This window comes from Pleurodeles waltl, chromosome 5 (genome assembly GCF_031143425.1).
Source record: "Pleurodeles waltl isolate 20211129_DDA chromosome 5, aPleWal1.hap1.20221129, whole genome shotgun sequence".
NCBI lineage: Eukaryota > Metazoa > Chordata > Amphibia > Caudata > Salamandridae > Pleurodeles > Pleurodeles waltl.
In genome coordinates, this window is record NC_090444.1 from 758561998 (window position 1) to 758585945 (window position 23948).

The window sequence follows — 23948 nt, forward strand, 5'->3', positions numbered from 1 at the left end:
TTTGCATGCTGTGCCCGGCTCTAATTAAGGGCTTACACATCACAATGTCTATTTGTCCTACACTCAGTAGTGAATCTGGAACTGTTCTTTCCAGGGCCGTTGGTGAGATGTGCATAGAACTGTTCTGTCGGAACCGCTAAGCATTGTTTACCCCAACACAATCCCACTGAGGAAATGACGAGAAGGGCATTTTTTCCTTTCTCAGGGACCATGTGGTCTTCGGAGATAAGAAGACAGTTTCTAATTTGAGCAGAAAAGCAGGAAGTGTGATAGTAATGTTTCCTTTCATGCAAGGAAAAAGTCAAATTAGGCTGCGCTGAAGGCAAACCTCAGCTGAAGCCCCACAGACGCTCATCGCTCTCTGCGTGCGTTGGCCACAGAGGCATTCACATTTTGGATGTTATGGATAATTCTACAGCATTTAATGGCACTACCACTAGCAAATATTTGAAAGCGTTGACGAATGACTTTTGGGGTGAGTTCTCTTTCATGTTTGATTTTAATATTTTCCGTCAGATTGAGATGTGTGGGTGACACTTTCTCGGTATATATTTCCTCGTTAGGTTGGGTTATTTCTTAAAGTAGTTCCCCCTGCGAAAAACTTACAATATGAAGTAAAGAAGATTTTTGCAAGTTGTGTGCTAGTTGTGTGCAAAAATATGTATTGTATTTCTGCATGACTAATGTAAATTATCCATACTAGTACCACCAATGCCGCTTAAGTGTACATCTTGCTTAGGGCTGGAGTCCAGGCTGAGTGTATGGGAAGGTATTGGTGACAGTGGCTAAGGTGACCATGTCACTCTAGGCCCTCCGAGACACTGTCTACAGCCCTGAACATTTCACTTACATAACATTGTTTTCAGCTGAGTTAGTCTATATAGTTTAGTGCTTAATTTGTAAGGATGAGTGTCGGTGCCTATAGCTCTCCTCGGAATCATGAGGCTGGAGCAATTACATGTTGGTACCCTTAAATCCACTTCTTGACCCTTTTATTCAGTACCAGGAAGTCGTTGCCTCTCTTTCTCACTCTTGCAGGTTCCTGCTTTCCTCTTTCATGACTTTTTTTCGTTTTTTCTGGGCTGTTTGTTTTTCTCTCCTTGATTTCGTCAATGTCTGATGAGGAAAAATAAGCGCCGGTCCCCAAACACGAGTGCGTCGGTCCCCACCACAATTGTCAGCTCAAATTAAGCAATGATATAGTTCAGTGAAAGCAAAACAATAGTACAACACCCAGATTGCATTAGATTGTCAATAGAAAGCCTTGAAGTGGAAACAATGAGCCTGATTACGATCTTGGTGAATGGGATACTCTGTTACAAGCGTGATGGATATCCCGCTCGCATTAGTTCCATAGGATATAATGGAACTTGTAATACAGCGGACGGTATCCTATCCGCCAAGATCATAATCGGGCCTAATGTCTGTAATGATATGGAGAGAAATGGTCACCCTGAAGGGAGCATCGCAGCGTACTGGGCTATTGCATGGTGTGGCTGTACTAGAGCAGACAACAGTAACGTTCAAGACACTTTCATATCCTTACTGCTATTCTGGTGCATTGGTGTTGGTGTGTTCTTTAATTTGTTATCTACTTATTGATAGTATGGAAAACGTTACTGCTATCTGGAACAAGGGTGTACTTTTTTGAGGTGGGCCAGCAACTGAAAGGCCGCGCAGGGCTCCATACGGGAATGTTTCTCAGTTACTGTTTAAAAACTATCACTGTTAATAAATACTTCTCAATGAAGAGATAAAATCTGATGCACCAAGGGTAAAGTGCGTGTTAAAGAAATATGCTCTTTAAAATTTGAAGACACCTTACTATATTCTAACTGGTTGTTGCATGGTTTATATGCCAACTATTTTCAGGGCTCGGCTCGTGCACAGGATCTTAGAGCCATATCTGAGCCTTGGCTAGGATCTGTCTCTGCTTTTTTGTTAATTTGTTAGTTCGCCCACCTCTAGTCCTTTTATCTCTAAATCTTCCAAGTTGTAAATCTGTCTGTCTGCCTTCCGGGGTGCTTTCAAACTACATATTTAACACTCTTTTTAATATAATATGGCTGATTGTTACATAATTATGGAAAGCCTAATAGGTCTCAAAATTTGATCTTTTATTTCTGCCTCTTCAGAATACTTGACTAATCTGTGGAAAATGAAGGGCCATGTTTACAAGGCCCCATGGTGCACGGTGGCGCAGCAAGTGCCTTGCTGCGCCACCCTGTGCCACCTGGAAAGAGCAGAAATGCGCTGGATCTACAATTTACGACAAATTTCTGTCCTCTCCCCCTATGCTGGCGCAGAACTTGCTGCCATGTGCCAGAGCAGTCACCCTTGCACCCTGGGGGAAGGGTGCCTGCATTGTGGTGATGATTGTTTTTGTGTAGGAAGGGACACCTTCCTGCACAAAAACAATAATTGGAGGCGTTTTCCTCCTTCTAGGTGTGCTGCAGAATGCAGCGCACATAAAAACAGGAAAAACTGGGTGAAATAAACATATTTCTTCCCGTTTCATCACTCTTACAGGCTTTTGATGCATTCTCAGGTTTACAAAACCTTGTATATCTGGATATGAGTCAGAATCTATGGCTGTTGCATGGGAACACCCACTCAACACCCAAGGAAATGCCTCCATGCGCAAAGTAAGGCAACTCATTGACTTGTGCTGCGTTGCCTTACTCCACATCTACAAGGCCATGAAAAGCAATGCAGAGTGGATATGGGTTTGCAGTCTGCACTGCCGGTGTGTCGCTAAAAGTGAGGCACCAGCGACTAAGGCTGGTTGTAAATATGGGCCTGAGTTTAGAAGCGAAGGGGCATATTTATGAAAGGGCTTGTGTCTCTCTTGCACCACTCAATGTGGTGGATGCACTACGCAAGCCCAAAGTGGGATTTATGAAGCCTCGCAAGGCCACCTTGCTTGGCCCTGAGTGGCTTCATACATTTGGAGTAAAGCAATGCAGCGCAAATCCCTGCATTGCGTTACTCTGCCCAAGCGAGGTATTACATGGGTGTTGCATGGGTGTTCCCATGCAACATCCATTAATTCTGATGCACTTCCAGATTTAACAGAACTGGTAGACCTGGGAATGCGGGAAAATACTACAACTTTCCTGATAAGGAATAGTGAGAAGAAATGTCTTTATTTCTTCTCGTTTTTTTTCTGTGGGCCTCATTTGTAAGAAACTGACACATCGGAATTGAATTTTCTTGTGCTAGCCCTGAAGCCCTTAACAACACCATGGTAGCGCTGTATTCATGATACAGCGCTCCATGGAGGGCGTTTCATCAGATGCGTCAAAATGTTGACACATCTGTGGCACTAAACTGACGCACTGCTGCACTAGAGTCAAAACAATTATGCTACTCCAGCAATGCATGGAAATCTCCCATGTTAAAAAGCCCTGCATCAGTTTAATGCCTGCTCTGAGCAGCCATTACATTTTGATGCAATGAAGTCACAGAACAACACAGTGAAATGTACTGAATTTCACTGCACCAATTCTGCATGGCTTTTAACGTGGGAACACCCACCCGGCATACATAATACTTGGCGCAGGTATAATGTGGCGCAGAGCTTTACAAATTGACGCAATGGTCCCATTGCAGTAGTTTGTAAATTTGGCGCAGTGTAGGGGACTGCTTGCACCGCTGCAGCGTAAAAAAAAGTGATGCTACGGCGGCACAATGGATTTGTAAATAAGCCCCTTTAAATGCTTCAGGGGGCTGTTTTTGTGCAGGAAGGTACCCCTACCTGCCCAAAAACAAAATATAGTTGATGCTAGGCCACCAAAACTGGACCAGCGCAGGGAAAAGGCAGGAATGTGCCTTATTCTTTTAAATAGGATGCATTCCTGCCCTTTCCCTGGCCCGAAATGCATATATTACACAGCATCTTCTGCCTAAAAGTGTAAAAGGGCCGAACAAAGCGTCAAAAGGTTTGTGGTCTAATTTAACAAAAAAATTTATCTCTGCATGAAGGTGCCACATAGCATTTTGCTGAAAGGTCATTGCACAACAAAACCTCGACAGAAAGGTTTACATACCTTCAGTTATATAAGATCTCACCGAACAACTCTACCCGTGGGAGTTTTAAAATTAACCATGCAGTGGTTTTGGCATAATTACAAACGAGGTGCTTACCATTTCACAATTTGCTAATAAATTGAACTTTTTAGTAAATTATTCCAACATAATTTTATTTTAATCAATTGCATGTACTTTACAATCACACAAAGTCCCATTTTACAGCTAGTAGTCTACAGTCCCTAAGTAACTGAAGCTTCATGTATGGTCTTGGCGAGTTACACTCATATTTGTAGACATAGACGATTAGAAGAGGGCTGAGCTTTAAAAAACTCACAATTCCAGGGGCCTAACGTTTTTCTTAGGAATTTTTGCCGGCACTGACGAATAACTAGGGTGCCAGTATTGATTCCACATCGTGCCTCATTCTTCAACTACCCTACACTTTCTGTCTCCTTGTTTCACTCATTATTCCTGCTTTCTCTAACGTCAATGTCTTCCCGTATCTTTCTGTTTCCACTTCTTCCTCGCTTTTCAGCCTTCGCTCTCTTGCTATGGACCAAAGTTTGTTGGGGAAAAATAAGTCATGATCGCCAAAAAATGAATTCTATAGCCCACCTCCTGCAAGGAGCAGCCTAAATTAAGCAATTATCCTTTTGCTTATTTATAATTATGTATATCTCTTTCTGTTAAACTGCTGTTGACTGTCCTTTCCCCTGTAAGATGACCGGGGGCCTACTGCACTGGTGTAGCTATTTTTGGTGCAGCAGTTGTAACGGCTCTGGGGCCCAGTGCCATGAAGCGTTCATCAAGCCTGTTAATGACTGTATTTTGATACCCCAGCACCATGGGTGCTTATACCCATGGACGTCAATTCACCAAAATGTCAGGGGTAGCGGAAGTGACATCACGCACTCTTCGACCTCAACTTCCACTCACAGACACACACACATACAAATTCCCACTTACACACACACACACACTCTCTCACATAAACACACTCACATAGTCAAGCTAACTGTACACCATTTTTATTACACTAAAAGTGAATAATATATTTTTATTCACCATAAGGGCCTGATTTATGAAATGTTAGCGCCACCTTTGCGTCATTTTTTTACGCAAAAGCGGCGTAAACTTTTAATAAATCAGGTCCTTACTGTTATAAAAATTGACAGAAAACAAAGAGCTGAGTCCCAACTGCCGAGCACCTCTGAGGCCAGGTGTCGCAAAGGTAGTGCAGCTGCGACCCCTGATGACCCCTAAATGACATCCTTGCTTACACCAAGTCCCAAGCCAACCTTGATACCCTACTGCTTACCTGGCCAAAAGATGGATGTCTTCACTAGCAGGAATTTGTTCCTTGTTTCAATGTCCCATGGAGGTCTAGACCCATGAAGTGATGGGTTTCAGGCTAATGTAGGTGGTGTAGATGCTCTACCACTTCTTCCCTACCTTTGTTCATGGTGTGTAAGCCTTAACCTATGATAATGGTTTGGAATGTTAAATGATGAGGCAAGCTTACTGTCTCATGAGTTGACATTGTCCTCCAAAAAGCTGTGAGCACACCAGATATGTGGAATAAAGCAGTGAAGCTAGTGCAGACTCTGGGTGTTTGAGTGTTTGAGAAGGGCACATAAAATGGGCCCATTTAGGGATGGGTTGTTACCCAATGTAGTTTGGTTCTTTTCTGATGTTGTTTGGTTCATGAGGAATTTTGTGCCATTGCTGAATCATCATGAGCGATTTCTCTTGCAGAGCTTTTCATTGGCTCCTTTAAGACCTGCTTCTGCTTGTTTGATATTTATATTCTGAGCTAAAACTTCAAGTACTTCATAGCAATGATGGTAATCAGAATCACAGGTCACATCATTAAGAGAATCCAATATCAAAGTACAAGGTGTTGCATACAATTAATGATCATTGTTAGAAAGTGGATTATTAGTTGGGGTGGATGGTAGTCCATCACAAGTAATAATGTCACTGTTTTGGTAAGGTACAGTAAATACTTCAGTAGTTTAAATCTGTGCTCAGCCCCTGGTAGCTATGGCACAGAGCGGACAGGCTTAACATAGGAAAGTGTGTAAAGCATTTAAAAGTATCAAAACAGTTAAAAAGTTGAAAATACAACTAAATAAAAATCCCACTCCAATTTATGAAAAAAAGCAGAGACAACTTTAATGAAATAAATTACACCAACATGACAAGAATCCAATAAAGGGAATGGAGAAATGAATTTGTATGTTTTAAATAAAAATAGTGCTAAAAATGCAAAGTGCCAACCGTGTGCCATTGGATGCTCTAGATCAGGGCTGACCATGGTGGATTGCTGGTCGAATACTGGGACTGGGTTACCTACTTGTCTTAGAAATAGTTCTAGATGTCCCCATATAATCAGTGGGTTAATCAGCGTCAAATGTAGCTAGCAGAACCCGAACCAGGGAAAAGGTTGTGAAAAAGTTTTTAAGACCCAGCTTTTACATTTGCGCAGGAAGCATACACTTGAAAGCAGCCAATGGTTCCAGTACCTCAAGAACAGGAATTAGGGGTCAGGACTCACTCCACCAGAAGCCACCAGCAGGGTCCCCGGCAACTCCAATTGAAACTGATCTGCTGGGCTCTTTTGGAAAAGTGGCCTTCTTGCAGCTTTTGTGTCTCTGTAGTTTAACAGGAGGCCAGCCAACTGACCCCTGGAGTCCTCTGAATGAGTCCTGGGTACAACTGGGTGCAGGTCCAGCCCTTAGGGTTCTCCTTTTAGGTCTCAACAGCAGGTGCAATCCTTCTTCTGTTTCCTAAGGCCCAATCGTTTTCCAAATAGGGTGCCTTGGGTGCCATATTAATTCCTGGCACCAGCCCGTGGGTGGAGATAACTTGTGGCCCTGCCCTAAACAATAGAGAAAGAATTCCCATGGGTAACCTTACCCACTTTTGCAGCAGTTCCAGTGTGCCCTACTACACACAATACTACTGTATATTTCTCTACCTGAATCCAACATAGCAGAACCTTTCTTCCCGTAAATGAGCAAATCTTCCTCTATGGTCACTCAAAACTGGTTCTGGGACCAGCTTTTGTACCACTGGCATTGGTGCCTGGCTGGCAAGGAAGACAAAAGAGGGGCCGGCACAAGTGTGAGCCGCATATGATGGTGACAGGATAGGCATCATTTAAATATGATTACGTTCCTGGGCACAGCCTAGATGGCCATCCTGTAAGAGAAACAAAACACATAGCCACACCTGAAGTCATCCTTTGTGTCAGCTCTGGGAGCAAACTCACACCAAACCAATGAGTTATTCAGCTCCTCAGTGATAGTTGGATGTGTATGAAAACAGGCTTCTAGAGGCTTTTGGCAGGAAAAAGTTGACTTTTAAAAGTATCTTTTGTAAGATACTTATTCCAAATCTAACTTTGCCAATGCACTGAATTTCTGATAAATACTTTAAAAGAATGATCTTTTTATCAGGCTCCTAAGCAGAGATAATTCTATTATCTTTAATAAAGTATCCCAATAATTATCTGTGGAACAGGTAACCCTGCTACAGTGGAAATAGCTTTTAAGGTATTGTCACTGTAAGAACATGTTTAAAATTAAATATTTACATGTTCTACTTTTACATATCATGGATCCTGGCTCATAGGCACCCAGGGCTAACTTAGGAGTGTCATTAACATTTAAAATGAGAGTTTAGGTCTGTCAAAAGGGGTTATTTTGACAGGTCAAATGGCAATTTTTGCACTCCGAAGCAGCACTTCACTCTCACATTCTGTCCATCATTCTAGCTCTCGAAACCAAGTCACCCTGGGTCCCCAAGCTGCTTTCCAGTTCCGTGTGATTTCCCTTTTCAGTAATATTAGCACCAAATCTTAGAACCTACATGTGACCTTAGTTTTGGCATTGTGGGGGTACCAAACAAGTGAACAGTGTGCCGGTAAACAAGGAACCTCGCTCGCAATTATGTCAGCTACTGTGGATGTGACCTTTTCCTACTTTTCAGTCAGGGATGGACAGGACCACAGCACATGGAATAATTTCTGCTTCTACTTTCCCACATCTTGGACATGCAGAGCCTACTGTGTGGAAACATTTACTTACCCTGCCTGAGGAAAGGTATGCTCTGTGGAGGATACAGAATTTGATCAATTTAAATTGTGCATTCCTTGACACATTGATGGACTGTTTCATGATATTTACCCAATCGCCTCCGGACTCGATATCCTCACATCTTTCCCTCAAGCCATTCAATGGTGTCACCGCAACCACTCTGATCATTCTATATAAGCAGGTGACCGAACTTGTGACCATAGGCTGAAAGTTCTTAATATTAGAATGCTCCGGCATGTCCAACCCCCATTGTTTCCTGATAACTGCTGATACTGCCTGTGTAGCATAAAATGCCCCGGTTGCATTTCAAATTCCAGGCTATGGTCCTCAAATAGGAGAATCGCCAGTTTCCCTCATGTAGTAGCTTCAAGATGCCTATGGGTAGATCAGTGGAGTATGTGAATTGGGTCTGTGCTCCATCACCTGAAACTCACTCTCACCGTCCCGGGGAGGAAGTCGCGTAGCCAGGAGCCCCCAGTATAATTGCCGAAGCTCTGGTACGAGCAGTCCAACCTCCCTTCCTGGGTTCAGCCTATCAGCCACTCATTGAGTGAACCACTGTATCTGTGCCGCTAAATAGTAGGATTTGAAGTCAGGGACTGCTAGTCTCTCTCCCACAGGTTGTTGTAAGGTTGCCAGTCCCACTTCCAGTGGCTCATGCCCCAGAAAAAGGTGATGATCTGCGAGTCCAGGTCTCTGAACGTAGCACAGGGATTCACACAGTAACACAGCGAAAAAGTACAGGAGCCTGGGGAGTGGCACCACTTGAAGAGAGCTAGGTATTCCACCACTGTCAATGGCAGAGTCTTCCAAAACTCAGCACTCACCCGAAGAGATCGCATAGCTGTTCCCACATTCCCTTCCAGCAGGTCAGCGGTGTCATGGAATATTTTTAACACCAGATATTGCAGGCATCAAGGTTCCCATTTCAGCACTGTCATGTCTTCAGAGGTGGTTGATTTACTCTTGCCGGGAACAGTCGCAATTTCTACCAATTCACCCCCAAGCCGCGTGATGCTCCAAAGCCATCTAGCAGTTGCACCACCCCTCTAACTCCACGTCGGCATCCCAGAGAAAAAGCAATAAATCATCAGCATATAGGGCAAATTGATTGGGTCGACCCACGGCCTCAAGAACCTTGTAATTGGCACTAATCCTCACACTGCAAGGCAGTGGCTCCATATCCAATGTGAAGAGTAATAGGGAAAGTGGGCAGCCCTGTCTGTTTCCCCCAGTCCACTGCATACCCTTCCGTGATCATTCAGTCGGTTTTCACTCAGGCTGTGTGGTCAGTATATAGTAATCTGGTTCAGAATATGAAGCCTCTCCACAATCCTAATTTCTCTGTTGCACTATAGAGGAAATCCCACTCTAGGCTGTCAAAAGCTTTTTCTATGTCAGTAGCGAGTATCACTCCTGTTCCTCAGTCGGAGGTGAAGGCTGCCATCAATGTCAACAACCTTTGTATATTAAGTGGTGTCTTGCGGCCCGGGATGAACCCAGCTTGGTCTTTGTGCACTAGCTTGAACATGTAGGGTAGGAGCCTAGTCACTAGGACCCAGCTAAGGATTTTATAATCAGTATTAAGCATCAACAAGTGTTGATACGCTTTGCAACCTTGAGGCAGTCTTCTCGGTTTAAATAATAGCACCACTAATGCATCATGGGTGGAAGTCGTCAGATGCCCCATTTCCCTTGCTGCTGTATACAATTCCATTAACTTGGGAGCTAGTATCTCTACATATGTGACATAAAATTCGACAGGGAGTCCATCTGTATCAGGTGTTTTTCTGTGTGCCATACTCTTCAGAGCCGTCCTAATTTCTTGCAGCATTATGCCTCCTCCTATGTCTTCGGCCTCATGTGAGAGCAGGCATGTCCTGTGGGTCTAGAAAATCATCCATGGCACTCGTCGGGTGTGTGTTGGCACTTGCGAGTAAACAGGAGTAATACTACTAGAAGTGGTCATTAATGTCAGTCTGCCTATCCAGTTTTTGTCCGAGGTCTGTTTCCAACTCTACTATCACAGATTCCCATTTAGCAGGGTTGGTGAGCCAGGCAAGGAGCAAATCGGTTCTGTCGTGCTCAGTGTGGGTTTGAAGCATGTATTCCCTGTAGTGGAAGCATTTAAGCTTCTTTATCTGACCCGCAAGCAGCTCCCTGGTGTCTATCAGGTTCTGTTGGAGTTCTGGGTGGTTCAGCATCTACCTCCCTCCATTCTGTTTTGAGGGTGACTACCTCATTTAGAAAAGTGCCTCTGATGCCCACCGTTTCTGCAATGCAACTTCCTCTAATCACCGTCTTGAAGATGTCCCATTCCAGCTGTGTGGTGGATGCTATGCCAGCACTGTCTTCAAAATACTGTCTGATATTATTCCCAATCGTGGAGTGGAAGCCGGGGTCCTCCAAAGACTCCAGTTTCAATTTCCATGTTAGGGGATAGGGTCCAGTCTGCTCCCAGCTCAAGTATGGCAACACAGGATTATGATATGATATGGTCCCTGCTAAGTATTCAGTATCATGGACTAATCCATGCATGTAATCCCTGGTTGTTGGATGGATACGGCGCAAGGATTCTACCAATCCCCAGTGGGCTTGCCATCTAGCAGACGTACACACTGTCCTGCCGACAGGGGAGTCTCCTAATGGAGGATGAAACCTATCCAGCGCAGGGTCACCTACACAATTGAAGTCCCCTCTCATAAGGACCACCTGCACTAGGTTGGGCACCTGTACCTTCGATAATTCTTCCAGGAATGCTCCCTGATCCATGTTTGAGGTATAAATATTAATCACTGCCAGGTTTCATCCAGCTAAGTGCCCTGTCATCACTATAAAATGGCCTTTCAGGTCCACTAGTACCCTGGTTTTCTGGAGTGGGACCCCAGGAACTTACATTTTACTGTGGGTGCCATTGAAAATGCTCATGCATTACTGATTGTATCCATTCTCCAACCTTTGCTGCATGACTCCCACTGCTTGGATTGGAACTTTCTTAGCAGCTCAGCTAGGACGGGGCTCATGTAAACACAACACTCAACCAAACAACAATCAACCCAACCCTCCATCTCCAAGACAAGTAGGCAACATCCCTCCAGCCAAACTCTCTTTGCAATTCACAACATTTACTGGGTGTACCCACATGTAACTCTTAAAGAGGGGTGTTCTTCTCCGGGCAGGCAGCCCGCCATCCTGTGGTGTGTGGCAATCATTGACAGGCTGCTGAGAGGAGTGTGCTATCCTCCGAAGTATACATGGTACACGGGAATGATGCCCCCCTACAATGTTTGACACCATGTGGGCAGAGAGTATCCAGTTCACAGAAGTTCATCATGCGTTCCTGGTGTTACTACTGGCAGCTTAATATCTGAACTCACTGTGGAGTTTGCCCTACTATCTGAGCCTGAGTCCTGACCCCCATCCCCCAGTGCCAAGGGGGGCTTTCTCCAGTTCCATTAATTGTTGGCACCACATCCACTGACCTTAGTTGTTCTAGTTGAGCCTCTGTTTTTGAGGCGGGGGCTTTGTTGTAGCTCCTTGTCCTGTGCCTTGGTTTAGTTCTCGTCAATTTCCTCTTATGGGGTGCCTGTTTGTTCTCAGGTGGTGGGTGCACGTCCGCTATTCCCAGACTTCCTGTGTTGTCCAGCAAAACTGCACCATGGTTGTCATTCGTAGTCTGCCGGAAAACATAATTGCGTAATTAATTCCCAATTATCAAAGGTGCCTTTTAGCTTCCAGGAAGGCTGACTGCTGCTTTTGTACATTCCTGGTAAAGTCTGGGAACAACATCATCTTAGTGTTCCCCACCCTCAGGTCTCTTTGGGCTCTGGCTTGTTGTAATATGTGGTCCCAATCAACAGTCTGGCCACTATGGGCTGAGGCGGTGCCTCTGGGGGGTAGAGGCAATGCTGGGATCCTGTGTGCTCGTCCCAGAATTAAGAAGGGTGAGAGCCTCTCTGCCACAACCTCTTCTGTCAACCATTGTTCAAGGAAGTGCAGCATGTCATCTGCCTCTGTGTGTTAAGGCAGTCCAGTCACTCTGATGTTGTTCCTACAGGATCTATTTTCAGCATCTTCTGCCCTAGATTCCAATCCCTTGACCCTAGTTTCCATAGGCGTGAGGGACTCCTGTAGCATTGCCACCTTGGTTGGGACTTCGCAAATGTCTTTTCTACTGTTATTACACGCTCTGCGAAGAGCCTGTGTGCATCCCTCAGGATCCCCTAGTTCTCCACAAGCATGTAAATTTTAGGTTCCAGTGCCTCTCTAAAGGCAGTGTTGGCTTGTAATATATCATTTAGGGTGAGCCCTTTGGTGACCCCTGGATGTATAGCAGGAGATCCCTCTCCATTCGATATGTCATTAACTGCTCCGGGAGGGGGCTCTCCCGTGTCCGTCTTCTTTTCCGTTGCGGCCATGCCCACTGTTATGGTCAGCCAGCTGACCTGCCGCCAAGTCCCTATTCCACACGTATGAGCACTCGCCCTCGGGTAGTAAGTCTCGGAGCAGGGACTTGGAGCCACTCAGCTCGCATTCCAGTGGTCAAAGTGAGGGTGATTCTAAAGGCCCATTGCCCTGTTTCTCTTATAGTGGACCATCTGTCTCTGAGTGGTGGCAGGGTGTGTCACCATTAGTCCCAGGAGGGCACCTCTATATCATCTCTGTGAGGCCACCAACTGTTGGAAGGTTGGCAACAAAGCTGAAAATGATCCGAGTAGGTTTGGATAGGTCCAGTTCAAATGTGCAAGGGGGAGTCCTTGTAGTGTATTGGGACACCCTTCGGGGCCCTGCTCTCTAGGCACCTGTCTGTCTCAGGGCGATTGCTCCCCCTTTTCTCTCCAGGGTGGCAGGTACCTCAAGCTTCACTCACTCACAACATTTCATTTTCCCCTCCTTTATGTGTGGGAACTGCAGTTAGTGTGGAGGGACACCGCCGTAAGTGTCCCTGAATCCTAACCTCTTGTAGATCAGGGGACGCCGCCCCCTCAGCTATTTCCAGGTGCTTGCTGCAACCAGAGCAATCTTGCTTCTCTTTGTGAGGCTGACGGGGCCCCACACCTTCTGGTCTTTTCACGGTGCTCCCCTATACCACATTACCTGCTTTTTCTGCCTTGTCCCGGGTAGGCACCAAACAGTGTGTGTGGTTGGGCACCTCCGCATGCTAGCTTCTGTTCCCTCCATCCGAGGCATAGGTGTCCCTAAGCTGGGCTCCCTCTTAGTATCAGGGTCCTCATGTGTGGGACAGCAGCTCTCTGACCCCAAGAGTGCCGCCTCCACACTCGTTTCTTTGGGGCCCACACTGTTTTTCAATTGTAAGCCCCGGCTGTCATCCTAGAAACTCGGTGCCTAGCCGCTGTGCTTGGGGCTAATCGGGCTGTGCTGTCGAACCTTGTGCATGCCTCGGGATCGAGGTGAGCGCTTCACAGCAAATGGGTGTTCCCTCGGCCTAAATGGGGGTCAGGATGTTGCTGGATAGGGCCTGCTGGCCCAAAGGTCTGTCTCCTGCACCTTACTTCATAGGAGATTGGCCACGTCGGCCCTGGGTACACTTTGTACCATATACTAGGGACTCATAGGTAAATTTATTATGCCAATTTGTAATATAGCCAATTTCTACATGCTTCAGGGGTCAGAGCACATGCACTAGGGCCTGGTTAGCATGGTGCAAGTGCACAGAGTCAAACAAACTGCATCCGTCCAAAAACATGAGGGTGGTCATGCAAAACAGAAGCCTTTTTCCCATAATCATTAACATAGTAAATGGCCAAACTCTAGTAATCCTGAAGCCTTCAAATCACCAAAAATCAACTCTAAAAAAATAGCTTAATAAAAGTCTGTATCTAAGTACCCATTTGGAATTTATATAACTATACCGAGCCAATAGGCAGCAAGGGACTGTACAGCATCCAAGATAAGGACACAGGAAATGTGTGATTCAAAGGCTAGCTGTTTTCTAAGAACAAATGTGTTATGTTGCAACATTTAATGAGTGAAGTGTTTCCTCAATTAGAGCAGGGTTTGATGGTCTTGATGGAGGGAGGGATGTTGTAATAGATCCTGAGTGCACAGATAGGAAAGGCCTATTGCCTTTTTTTTCATTTCTTCAACTACAGACTGATGGTGTCCTCAATGTGGTTGTTTTCTGTGACGAGAGTCACCAGAGATGGTGAGTTTGTCAGTCAAATAGGCAGAGGTGCTGCTGGTGATGGTTTTGTAGAAGGTGCAGCTGGTTTCGAAAATGGGGTGGGCTGATTAAGGCAGCCAAAGGAGTTTCATTGATGGGGTGTGATGTGTTCATAATTTTCCAGACCTTGTCGTAGTTCTTAAGGCCCTTGATGAGGCAAGCTCGTGCATGTAGGATCCTATTAAGTGAGGCCATTGTGAATTCTGAGAGGCTGTGAAGAGTTTATTACCACCATCCAGATGCAAGGTTACTAGGTCTTGAAAAAAAAGGTCTGAAGTCACTTTCTGAGAGAATGTGTTTCATTTTCATTAGGAGATAGAGTTGGCACATGGCTATATTAGTTTTCTTTGCAATGTGTTCCTTGAGTGTGAGATTGATGCCCACGGTAAACCAGGCAATTAGTAAAAGCTGGGATTCAGATCCATCCAGGTTCATGTCGTTGAGGCAAATTTGGACTATTTGTTGCTTTTGGCTTTGACGAACAGCAGAAAAGTAGTTTTGGTGGAATTTCATGTAGGTGATAGACATATTGGGCTAGATAAGGTCCTAACAGTGTTGCAGTGTTCAATGTCTGGAGGACAGGAGACCTACTAATACAGGTGTGTCTCATTTCCATATTAGCATATTAGCACAGTTGGTAATTGTGAGTAAATTGTAAAGCTGAGATACACAAGACGGAACCCTGGGATAATTTACAAGAACCAAAGTGATGTCAGTTGGATAGGTAAAAGGAGAATCATTGAAGTATGCTTCCTCTGAATCCCATTGAAGATTTCAGGATGTGGATGAAGGTGAGGTAGTGAAAAGTGTTCAAGGCAACAGAAAGGTTCAGTAATATCAAGAGGCAGAATTTATCATTATTTGAGACGAGGAGTACATCATCTCTGATTTGTAAGGTAGCTGTCTCTGTGGTTTGGTATTGATAGTAGTTTAGGAGATGGTTGATGCTGATGTGATTCTGAAGTTGTGCATTGACAAATATTTGATTATATTGCCAATGAGAAGTAGATAAGTGGCTGGCTGGTAGTTGGCAAGGATGTCAGAATCTAGTGTGGGGTTCTTCAGGAGTGGGAGCATCTAGACTGTCTTAAGAGTTCAGGGAAGATGCTTTGAGTGAGGGAAGCATTGCCAATGGCGAGTAGAGGTGATAGAGCTCACCCAGATAGGGATTTCAAGAATGGTAAAGGTAAGACATCTTTGATATAGATGTTAACTTTGAGGGAGGTGAGATGTGAGTGAGGTCTTTGAGAGACTGGAGTTTGAAGGATGATTATTTTGAAATTCAGTGGGTAGGTGTGTGTGTTGGAGAAGAAACAGGTTTGGTGTTTTCAAATCATTTGTATTTTTTATTCGAAGAAGTGGTTAAGAGCATGCACTTGTACGTGGAGTGCAGGGTGGGAGGTTCAGGGAGGAGATTGATCCTGTGCTTGATTGTTTTGAAGGGTGTTCTTTTTCTGTGGTAGCATAGTTGATCACGCTGGTATAGTACTTGTTGTTGGCTGATGTGATGAATTGTTTGCGTGTTTAGTGGAGAGACTTTAGTAACGTGAGGGCATTAGGGGGATCTGTATTTCCGCCACTTCCTTTCCTGCAGGCAGATGGAGCTTTAGCTGCTGGCAAGATCTTTGGAGTATAAGGATGCTAAAGGATTTGGCATGCACATCTGTGTTTTAGTTCGTGAGCAGGCATTCATATGGTTTTCTAAAATGTATTGAAGTTGTACAGAAAAATGTGAATGTCAGGTATGGAAGTGGCAGAGGACGAGATGAATTGAAGCTTTAAGGTGTATATGGAGAAGTCTTTGAAGGAAAGGAAGGAAGGATAGGAGGGTCTGCTGTTTTATTTTGGGTTGACATGAATGTGTTTAGTTGAACGCTTAGCAATGTGATGGGGATAGCAAGAATAGATGCATGGGAGTCTTGCACTATATGGTTGGTGATGTCAAGAAGATGAGGTGCAGAATGAGACCATTGAAGTGTGTTAATTTTGAGATATACTTTATCCCTTGGAGGAGGGCTTCACTTGCTTTTTTCATTCTTGAGTTGTCTGCAGTGCTTAATTTGAGCTGGTAGTTGCCTGTGGGGGCCACCAGCACTTATTTGTGGAGACCGGCACTTATTTTCCTGCTTCAAATATTTGTGGAGCGCAAGAGGGGGAAAAACACACAGGTTGGAAACACTGAGGAAGAAAAAAAACTGCAAAACCTCCATAAAAGGAGAAAGCAGGAATCTGCAAGAGTGAGACAAATGGTCAGGGAGTGTCTGGTAGTGGATTAAAGTCAAACAGCTTTGGTATTCGGTGTGCCAAAGTTTAATTGGACCAGCAGCCACCATTTGAGCAGAGCTTCGACACCAGCACTCTTTCTTTTATAAATTAAGCACTGGTTGTCTGTGAGGTTGAAGTCACAGAGGGTGGTGGTTTTGGCGGGTTGGAAGTCCTTGTTCTGTCTAATAGGCCTGCAGATGAGATCACAAACCATGGATTTGAGTGTTGGTTACTTGCCTAGGGTGCAGGATCAGGAGGACTTTTGGATGCTGGTGAGCCTCCTCTCTTTTTTGAGTACTGTCCGCATACTGGATACTGTAACCTGTGGGAAGAAGGACGTCTGTAAAGTATAAGGATGCTGAAGTGAGCCATGTTTCTGTGATGGAGACTGCATTAAGGTTGTGATAGATGATGAGGTCGATGGTGTCTGGAACAAAATGTACTGCAGAGCATGCATTAATGAGCATCAGATGGCGTGTTTGGTAGTTTGAGGGTGTATGGTGGTCAGTGGGATGTGTATGAGGTTGGATCTATGAGTTGTGAAGATGCTATGTAAATGTTTGTGTGGTCTAGGTCTAGGAGTCATTGTTGGAATCAGCAATGTGGTATGTTGGGTGAAGTACTTGATTGGTTGAAGCAGTTGTGAACCAGGGCCCTTTCTTACCCTAACAGGCATAAACAGGAGATGGTCGTGTCTTTGTCCACCTTTGTTGGGGACACCCAGGCACAGGATGCCCTGTGGAGTGGACTAAAGTAAAGTGAAGGCAGGAAGTAATGTATCTTACTAACTGTATGGGATGGATGATGGAAGTCACAGTGATTTAACTTCCTGTGGGGATGAATGCTGAGAAATTAAATATGCTTGTCTAGCTTCTTATAAAGGTAGCTTTGGCAGGAAATAGTGATGGCACTTCCTATGGAATCAATGCTGGGGAATGAAGTCCTCTTCTCTAGGTTCTTTCTTAAAAATGGTGATGTGACTTCCTGCTGAGATGGATCCTGCGGCTGCATTGGTATCACTCCTGTATCATCTATATCTATATTGGGAGTGAGATGTATTCATATTTCTGGGGACATCCTCGAAGGCAACTACCACTTCAAATGATCAAAAGTATTGTGTTTTTGAAAGGGTAGGCAAGAGGAAATGTTTTCACCATCCTGCCCCTGCTTTTGTTTTCCTCATGTTTTGTTTAGGTCGAGCATAGCAGCGCGCAAGTGCTGCTTTTCCGACATGTTTGTATGCATCTGGGCTTGTAACCACGCCCATTGCATGCCCATCGCTATCACTCGTTCATGGGCTTGCCTTGTAAAAATGATTTGTTTTCGTTGGTAACTGCTTTACGTTTGTCCCTCCTTAGGGTGGTTTTGTTACCACCTTGGTCATTGACCCAGTTACATGGAAAATTGAACTTTTGTCAATAACTTTGACTGTAAGCGAACTTCTTTTTCCTTCTGTCTCTCTCTCTCTCTTCGCACTCATGGCAGCACTTTGAATCGGCACGCTTATGTCAACTGTTTTACTTTTTATTTTCAGTTTGTGTGGCAAGTCCACTTAGGAATTTACAACGCTAATAGATCTAACTCCAGCAAACGCGAGACCCATTGCATTTCAAATGCTTGTTTTTTAATGGATTTTAGCTAGGCGCGTGAGAGAAAGGTTTAGCAAACAACATGCCATTAGCTGCTTTCAGATATATAACATTTTTGAACTCTATGAAAAGTACAATTTAATAATTTTCAATACCAAATCCAGTTTGTTATTTACTTGAGAGCTATATATAATTACAAACTAATGGATAGCAAATGATAATATTATTACTAAATGTTATTTACGCTGGTCGAATTACTGTTTAGTGTATAGTTTTCAAGAAATCTTGTATGGATTTGTGCACCTAGCTTTTTATTTGATTCATTTGTTTAAACTGTCATCCACAATTACATTATAGGACAAATATAGAAAAGCTTCGCAAACCCTTTATGTCGCAGAGCATAAGGTCTGTGCCCATATATGCAAACTGAAAACAAAAACAAATGTAATTTCTGATAGTCGATTTAAACACAGTGGGCAGTCACTATGCATATTTTATTATCATTTCCTTATTGCAGTCATTACTGAAGAATATAACCTATATTGGTACCGATCAGGTCCGGACAACTACTCTTCCTTTCCCATTTAAATCAATATTTTGTAACATAAAATGAACACATTAGGAAAAAACAATGAATTCGAGCTTCCTACTTACCCCTTCAATTCTTGACGGTTTACTCAGTTTTGTTGTCCGGATAACCTTTCTTTTCTCAGTTCCCTAGGGAGAAACATTAAATTGCATTAGTAAAAGACAAAACAGGTACATTAACAAATCACTCCATCGAGAGAGTCCCTGACACCTTCCAGATAGGCGAAAGCAACCCTGCCGTCTAAAAACCATCTTTCCAATGCTCAAGGATTGGTCTCGTTATAGCCAAGTATCGGTGCATTCCAGGGATCTGACTAGGAACAGTCAATTGAGCGACATCCAGAGAGGTTATGTGCAATAACACCAGCTGTAGATTATAGCACCTCGACATTTATCCGGTCATCTCAGGAATGCTGATAATTGGTAAATAGGTAAAACGGCCCTACCAGTCTACGTCGTGGGTGGTGTCCGGCAATATTGAGGAATCCACCTCAGACTGCCTCAACCTTGCCTAATTGGTTGTTCACGTAATATATGATATTTTCATATGGCTCTATTACGCGAATCTCCATCAACCAGGACTGTATGTCCGGTATCCTGGTGGGGCTCTACGGTCTGAAAAGCCCAATTTTAGCCACCGCAATCGCAGTAACAATCTAAGGGTGGTTAGTGCAGTAATGGAGCAGGGCTGTTCGAATTGTGGGGTGTCCTAAGGTGTCAAGGGACTCCCTCATGGTGTCCCAGTCGGCAGTTCAGTTTGGACAGTCCCATAAGAGATGCACAATGTCATTGTCAGGGGAGTTACATTGCCACCACGCTGCCCTGGGCAGTATGCCTGCATCACGCAATCGTATAGGGGACCAGCGCCACCGGTGGAGGATGTTAAAGTAGCTCAATTTCTAGGTGGCTTCTCTGAGGGGTTTACTATGGTTCATTTTGACCTCCGCCCATGTTGTGTCCGTATATTGTGTTTGAAGTATATGGGTCCACCGGTCTCTCAGTTTTAATTGAGTGGGGGCAAGCAAAGATAGTATATGAGCATCTGATAGAGCCCTGATGCTGTTCTCTTGTAAATCGCCCATTCATGCAGGTGAAGGAGTATGGAAGAGTCATATAGGGGCAAATTTAAGACCCCCTGGTGCCTCCTTGCACCACATTAGCATCATTTATGGCACAGAGGCACAGAGCAACACCGCATCCAGCTACCTCCCCACCGCCGCTGGGGCAAAGTCACCCAAGACCAACTGACCAGCACCCTCATCAACAACCTTCCACCCGACGCAACCGACCCGAGCACAGCCGCCATCAACCTCCATCAATGGATCCTCGACTGCGCCAACACCCTTGCCCCTCTCAAGAAACCCACCGCCATCCAAGGAAAGAAAAAACCAGCCTGGTTCACAGACGATCTAACCACCTCCAAAAGCATCTGCCAGAAGCTCAAAAAGAAATGGATCCAAGAACGCACACCCGACAACCTCGTCGCCCTCAAAAACGCCAACCGCGAACACCACCAACGGATCCGCATCGCCAAGCGCGCCCACTTCACGAACGCATCAACAACAACGCCCACGACTGCAAAGAACTCTTCGGCATCGTGAAGGAACTCTCCAATCCAAAAGCCAACTCCAACGACATCCCGCCCTCCCAGAAACTCTGCGACGACCTCTCCACCTTCTTCCACCAGAAAATCGCTACCATCCACGACAGCTTCAACACCGGTCCACCGCCAGACCCCACCCCCGACGTCTCCTCCCGCGACTGCCGCCTCACCGCCTGGACCCACGTGGACGAGGCAGAAACCATAACAACCATGAACACCATCCACTCAGGCTCCCCCACGGACCTCTGCCCCCATCATGTTTTCAACTCAGCCAACGCCACCATCGCCCCCGAACTCCGCAAGATCATCAACCTCTCCTTCACTTCTGCCACCTTCCCGGACAGCTGGAAACACGCAGAAATCCAACCCCTCCTCAAAAAACCCAAGGCCGACCCCAACGATCTCAAAAACTTCCGTCCGATCTCTCTCCTCCCTTTTCCAGCGAAAGTCATCGAGAAGTTCGTCAACACTCAGCTCACCCACTTCGTCGAAGACAATTCCATCCTGGACCCCTCACAATCCGGATTCAGACGAAACCACAGCACTGAGACTGCTCTCCTCGCCGCCACAGATGACATCAGACATCAAATGGACAACGGCGAAACCTCAGCCCTCATCCTCCTCGACCTATCAGCCGCCTTTGACACCGTCTGCCACCGCACCCTACTGACCCGCCTCCAGGAAGCCGGCATCCAAGACAAAGCCCTCCACTGGATCTCATCCTTCCTCTCCGACAGAACGCAGAGAGTCCGTCTCTCCCCTTTCCGCTCCAAAGCCACCAACCTCATCTGCGGCGTCCCCGCAGGATCCTCCCTCAGCCCTACGTTGTTCAACGTCTACATGGCCCCCCTCGCTCAACTGGCCCGCCAACATCATCTCAGCATCATCTCCTACGCCGACGACACCCAGCTCGTCCTCTCCCTGACCAAAGACCCGCTCACCGCCAAAACAAACCTCCACGAGGGACTAAAATCCATCGCCGATTGGATGAACAACAGTCGCCTGAAACTCAACTCCGACAAGATGGAAGTCCTCATCCTCGGGCGCACTCCCTCGGCCTGGAACGACTCATGGTGGCCCTCCGTCCTCGGACCCCCGCCCACCCCTGCCAGCCACGCAAGAAACCTCGGCTTCATCCTGGACTCCGCCCTCACCATGTCCAAACAGGTCAGCGCCGTCTCCTCCTCCTGTTTCAACACCCTTCGAATGCTCCGCAGAATCTTCAAGTGGATTCCAACAGAAACCAGAAAGACGGTGACCCAGGCCCTCGTCAGCAGCAGACTTGTCTACGGCAACGCACTCTACACAGGCATCCCAACCAAAGACATCAAACGACTCCAACGTATCCAAAATGCCTCCGCCCGACTGATCCTCGACATACCCCGCCGAAGTCACATCTCCCCTCACCTAAAGGAACTCCACTGGCTCCCGGTAGACAAGAGGATCACCTTTAAACTCCTGACCCACGCTCACAAGGCACTTCACAACACCGGACCCTCCTACCTCAACACCAGACTTAACTTCTACACTCCAACACGTCAACTCCGATCCGCCAACCTCGCCCTCGCCATCGTACCCCGAATCCAGCGCAAGACATCCGGCGGCAGATCCTTCTCCTTCCTCGCCGCCAAGACCTGGAACTCTCTCCCCACATCTCTTCGCCAGACCCAGGACCTCCTCGCATTCAGAAGGCTCCTCAAGACCTGGCTCTTCGACCGCTAAATCAGCAGCGCTCCCCCCCCCCCCCTCAGCGCCTCGAAACCCTGACGGGTACATAGCGCGCTTTATAAATACTATGATTGATTGATTGATTTATTTTTACACTAATGTGGCCCAAAGATGCCAAAGTCGCAGCCCAAATTTACAAAGTGGCGCAGTGCATGCATTGTGCCACTTTGTAACCCTTTGCTCTACATTATGCCTGCGCCATGCATAACGAATGCAAACTGGGCGTTCCCCCGTTAGGGGGCAGAAATAATGACGCAAAGAAATCTAACAGATTTCTTTGCGTCATTTATTTCACCACTTTTAACGCAGGCGTTAAAAGGAGGCATGCTATTGTTTTCAATCGGCCTCAATGGGCTTTGCAGGATTAGCGCCCAAATTGTTGATGTTAATCTTGCAAAGCTCTGAACTGGCATTAAAAATGTTGACGCTAGTTCCTCTAACTACCGCTATGGTGCACGTATCTTGGATACAGCGCACACATGGTGGTGTTAGGGAGGTGCTAAGGGGCGCAAGAAAAGTGGCGCTGCACTGGGTGCAGCGGCACTTTTCTTAAATCAGGGCCATAGTTCTGTGACAGCCCCAAAAGCATGTTTGAAGAAGACTGAATTCTGTTCATATGTATTCAGCCTCCCGTCAGCTAGTAAATGGTCAATTGTTTTCAGACCCTCGTATCTAAAATGTGTCCCTCTTATGCAGTTTGTTGTTCTCCCCCAGTCGAGCATGAGCCCTGTGCCACACAAAGGCCATTGCCCATGAGACAAGTTGAGAAATATGGATTTCGCATTATGTGCAGTGTACAGCACCTGTAGAGGGTCGAAGGAATGTATCAAGAATCTTTTTATGTGAATCCTTGTTGGTGTGTACAGGGTATCATGTAGCATATTTGACCGAGTTGGAATGCATGGCAAACAATTCAATATAGGGCAGTCTCAGGCCACCACATTCTGCGGCTGCATGCAGTTTCCCTATCTTTGGCCACGGTTTACATCCCTCCCATATAAACACTGCCATCATTTTAGCCAGTTCAGTTATTATTCAGGAAGTGATCTGCAGGGTAGCAAGGCAAAGATATGTTATAGTTGTGGCATTTATTTTCAGGACTTATACTTTGCCCCACATCAAGAGACAGAGCACGGTCCAATGGGAGAAACTAATTTTAAGTCTTGAGATCAGACTTACCATATTGTCTTCAAGTAGGTAGTGGAGCACTGTATTCAAGTATATCCCAATATATTTTAAGATAGATTGCCCCAACTTAAATGTGCGCGGACCAATCAAAGCTATGGTAGTCACATGTGTGAGGGATTGTGCCTTCATTTCAGCCTATTTATCTTGCAACCGGAAAAAGTTGAAAAAAAAGAGAAATGGTTTGAATTAGGCTAGGTAATGATTTACTCAGGTTGTACAGTAGGAATAGTATGTCATCTGCGAACAGAAGTGCTTTAAGTTCTCCCACTGGGGTCAGTGCACCTTCTTTTTCTCTGTTTCACTGGATTACTATGGCAAGGGGTTCAAGAGCAAGGATAAATAGTAGTGTGGACAGGAGGAACCACGTCACGTGCCCCTGCCGATCAGGAACACTGAGGAAGGGTGTTCGTTACAGCTCACCTTTAGTCATCTGACCTTGATTGGAAATTTGTTGCTGATCGCAAATCATGTTAGGATTCTGAACATGTACACCCACTCCACCCTGCCAAGGCTTTTTCTGCATCCAATAAAAGATTCACTTTCACATCAGTATAATCTTTCACCTGCCAAAGAAAGTGTAACATGGATCTGAGGTGGGGCACAGAGCAACGGTGTGGCACGAACCCAACTGGCCATAGTGGACCAGTAATGTTATCAGTGGCCAACATTTG

At 45.6% G+C, this 23948-nt stretch overlaps 1 protein-coding gene across 1 annotated transcript in view; it reads left to right on the forward strand.

Annotated features, from left to right (window-relative positions):
* Nucleotides 1–327: 327 nt before the first annotated feature.
* MYCT1 (MYC target 1) overlaps nucleotides 328–23948 on the forward strand; it is a 211047-nt gene continuing 187426 nt past the window's right edge. Inside the window, exon 1 of the mRNA XM_069234723.1 lies at nucleotides 328–475. Within this exon, the coding sequence (XP_069090824.1) occupies nucleotides 403–475 (73 nt within the window). The 5' untranslated portion in view covers nucleotides 328–402. The remainder of the gene's footprint in view (nucleotides 476–23948) is intronic.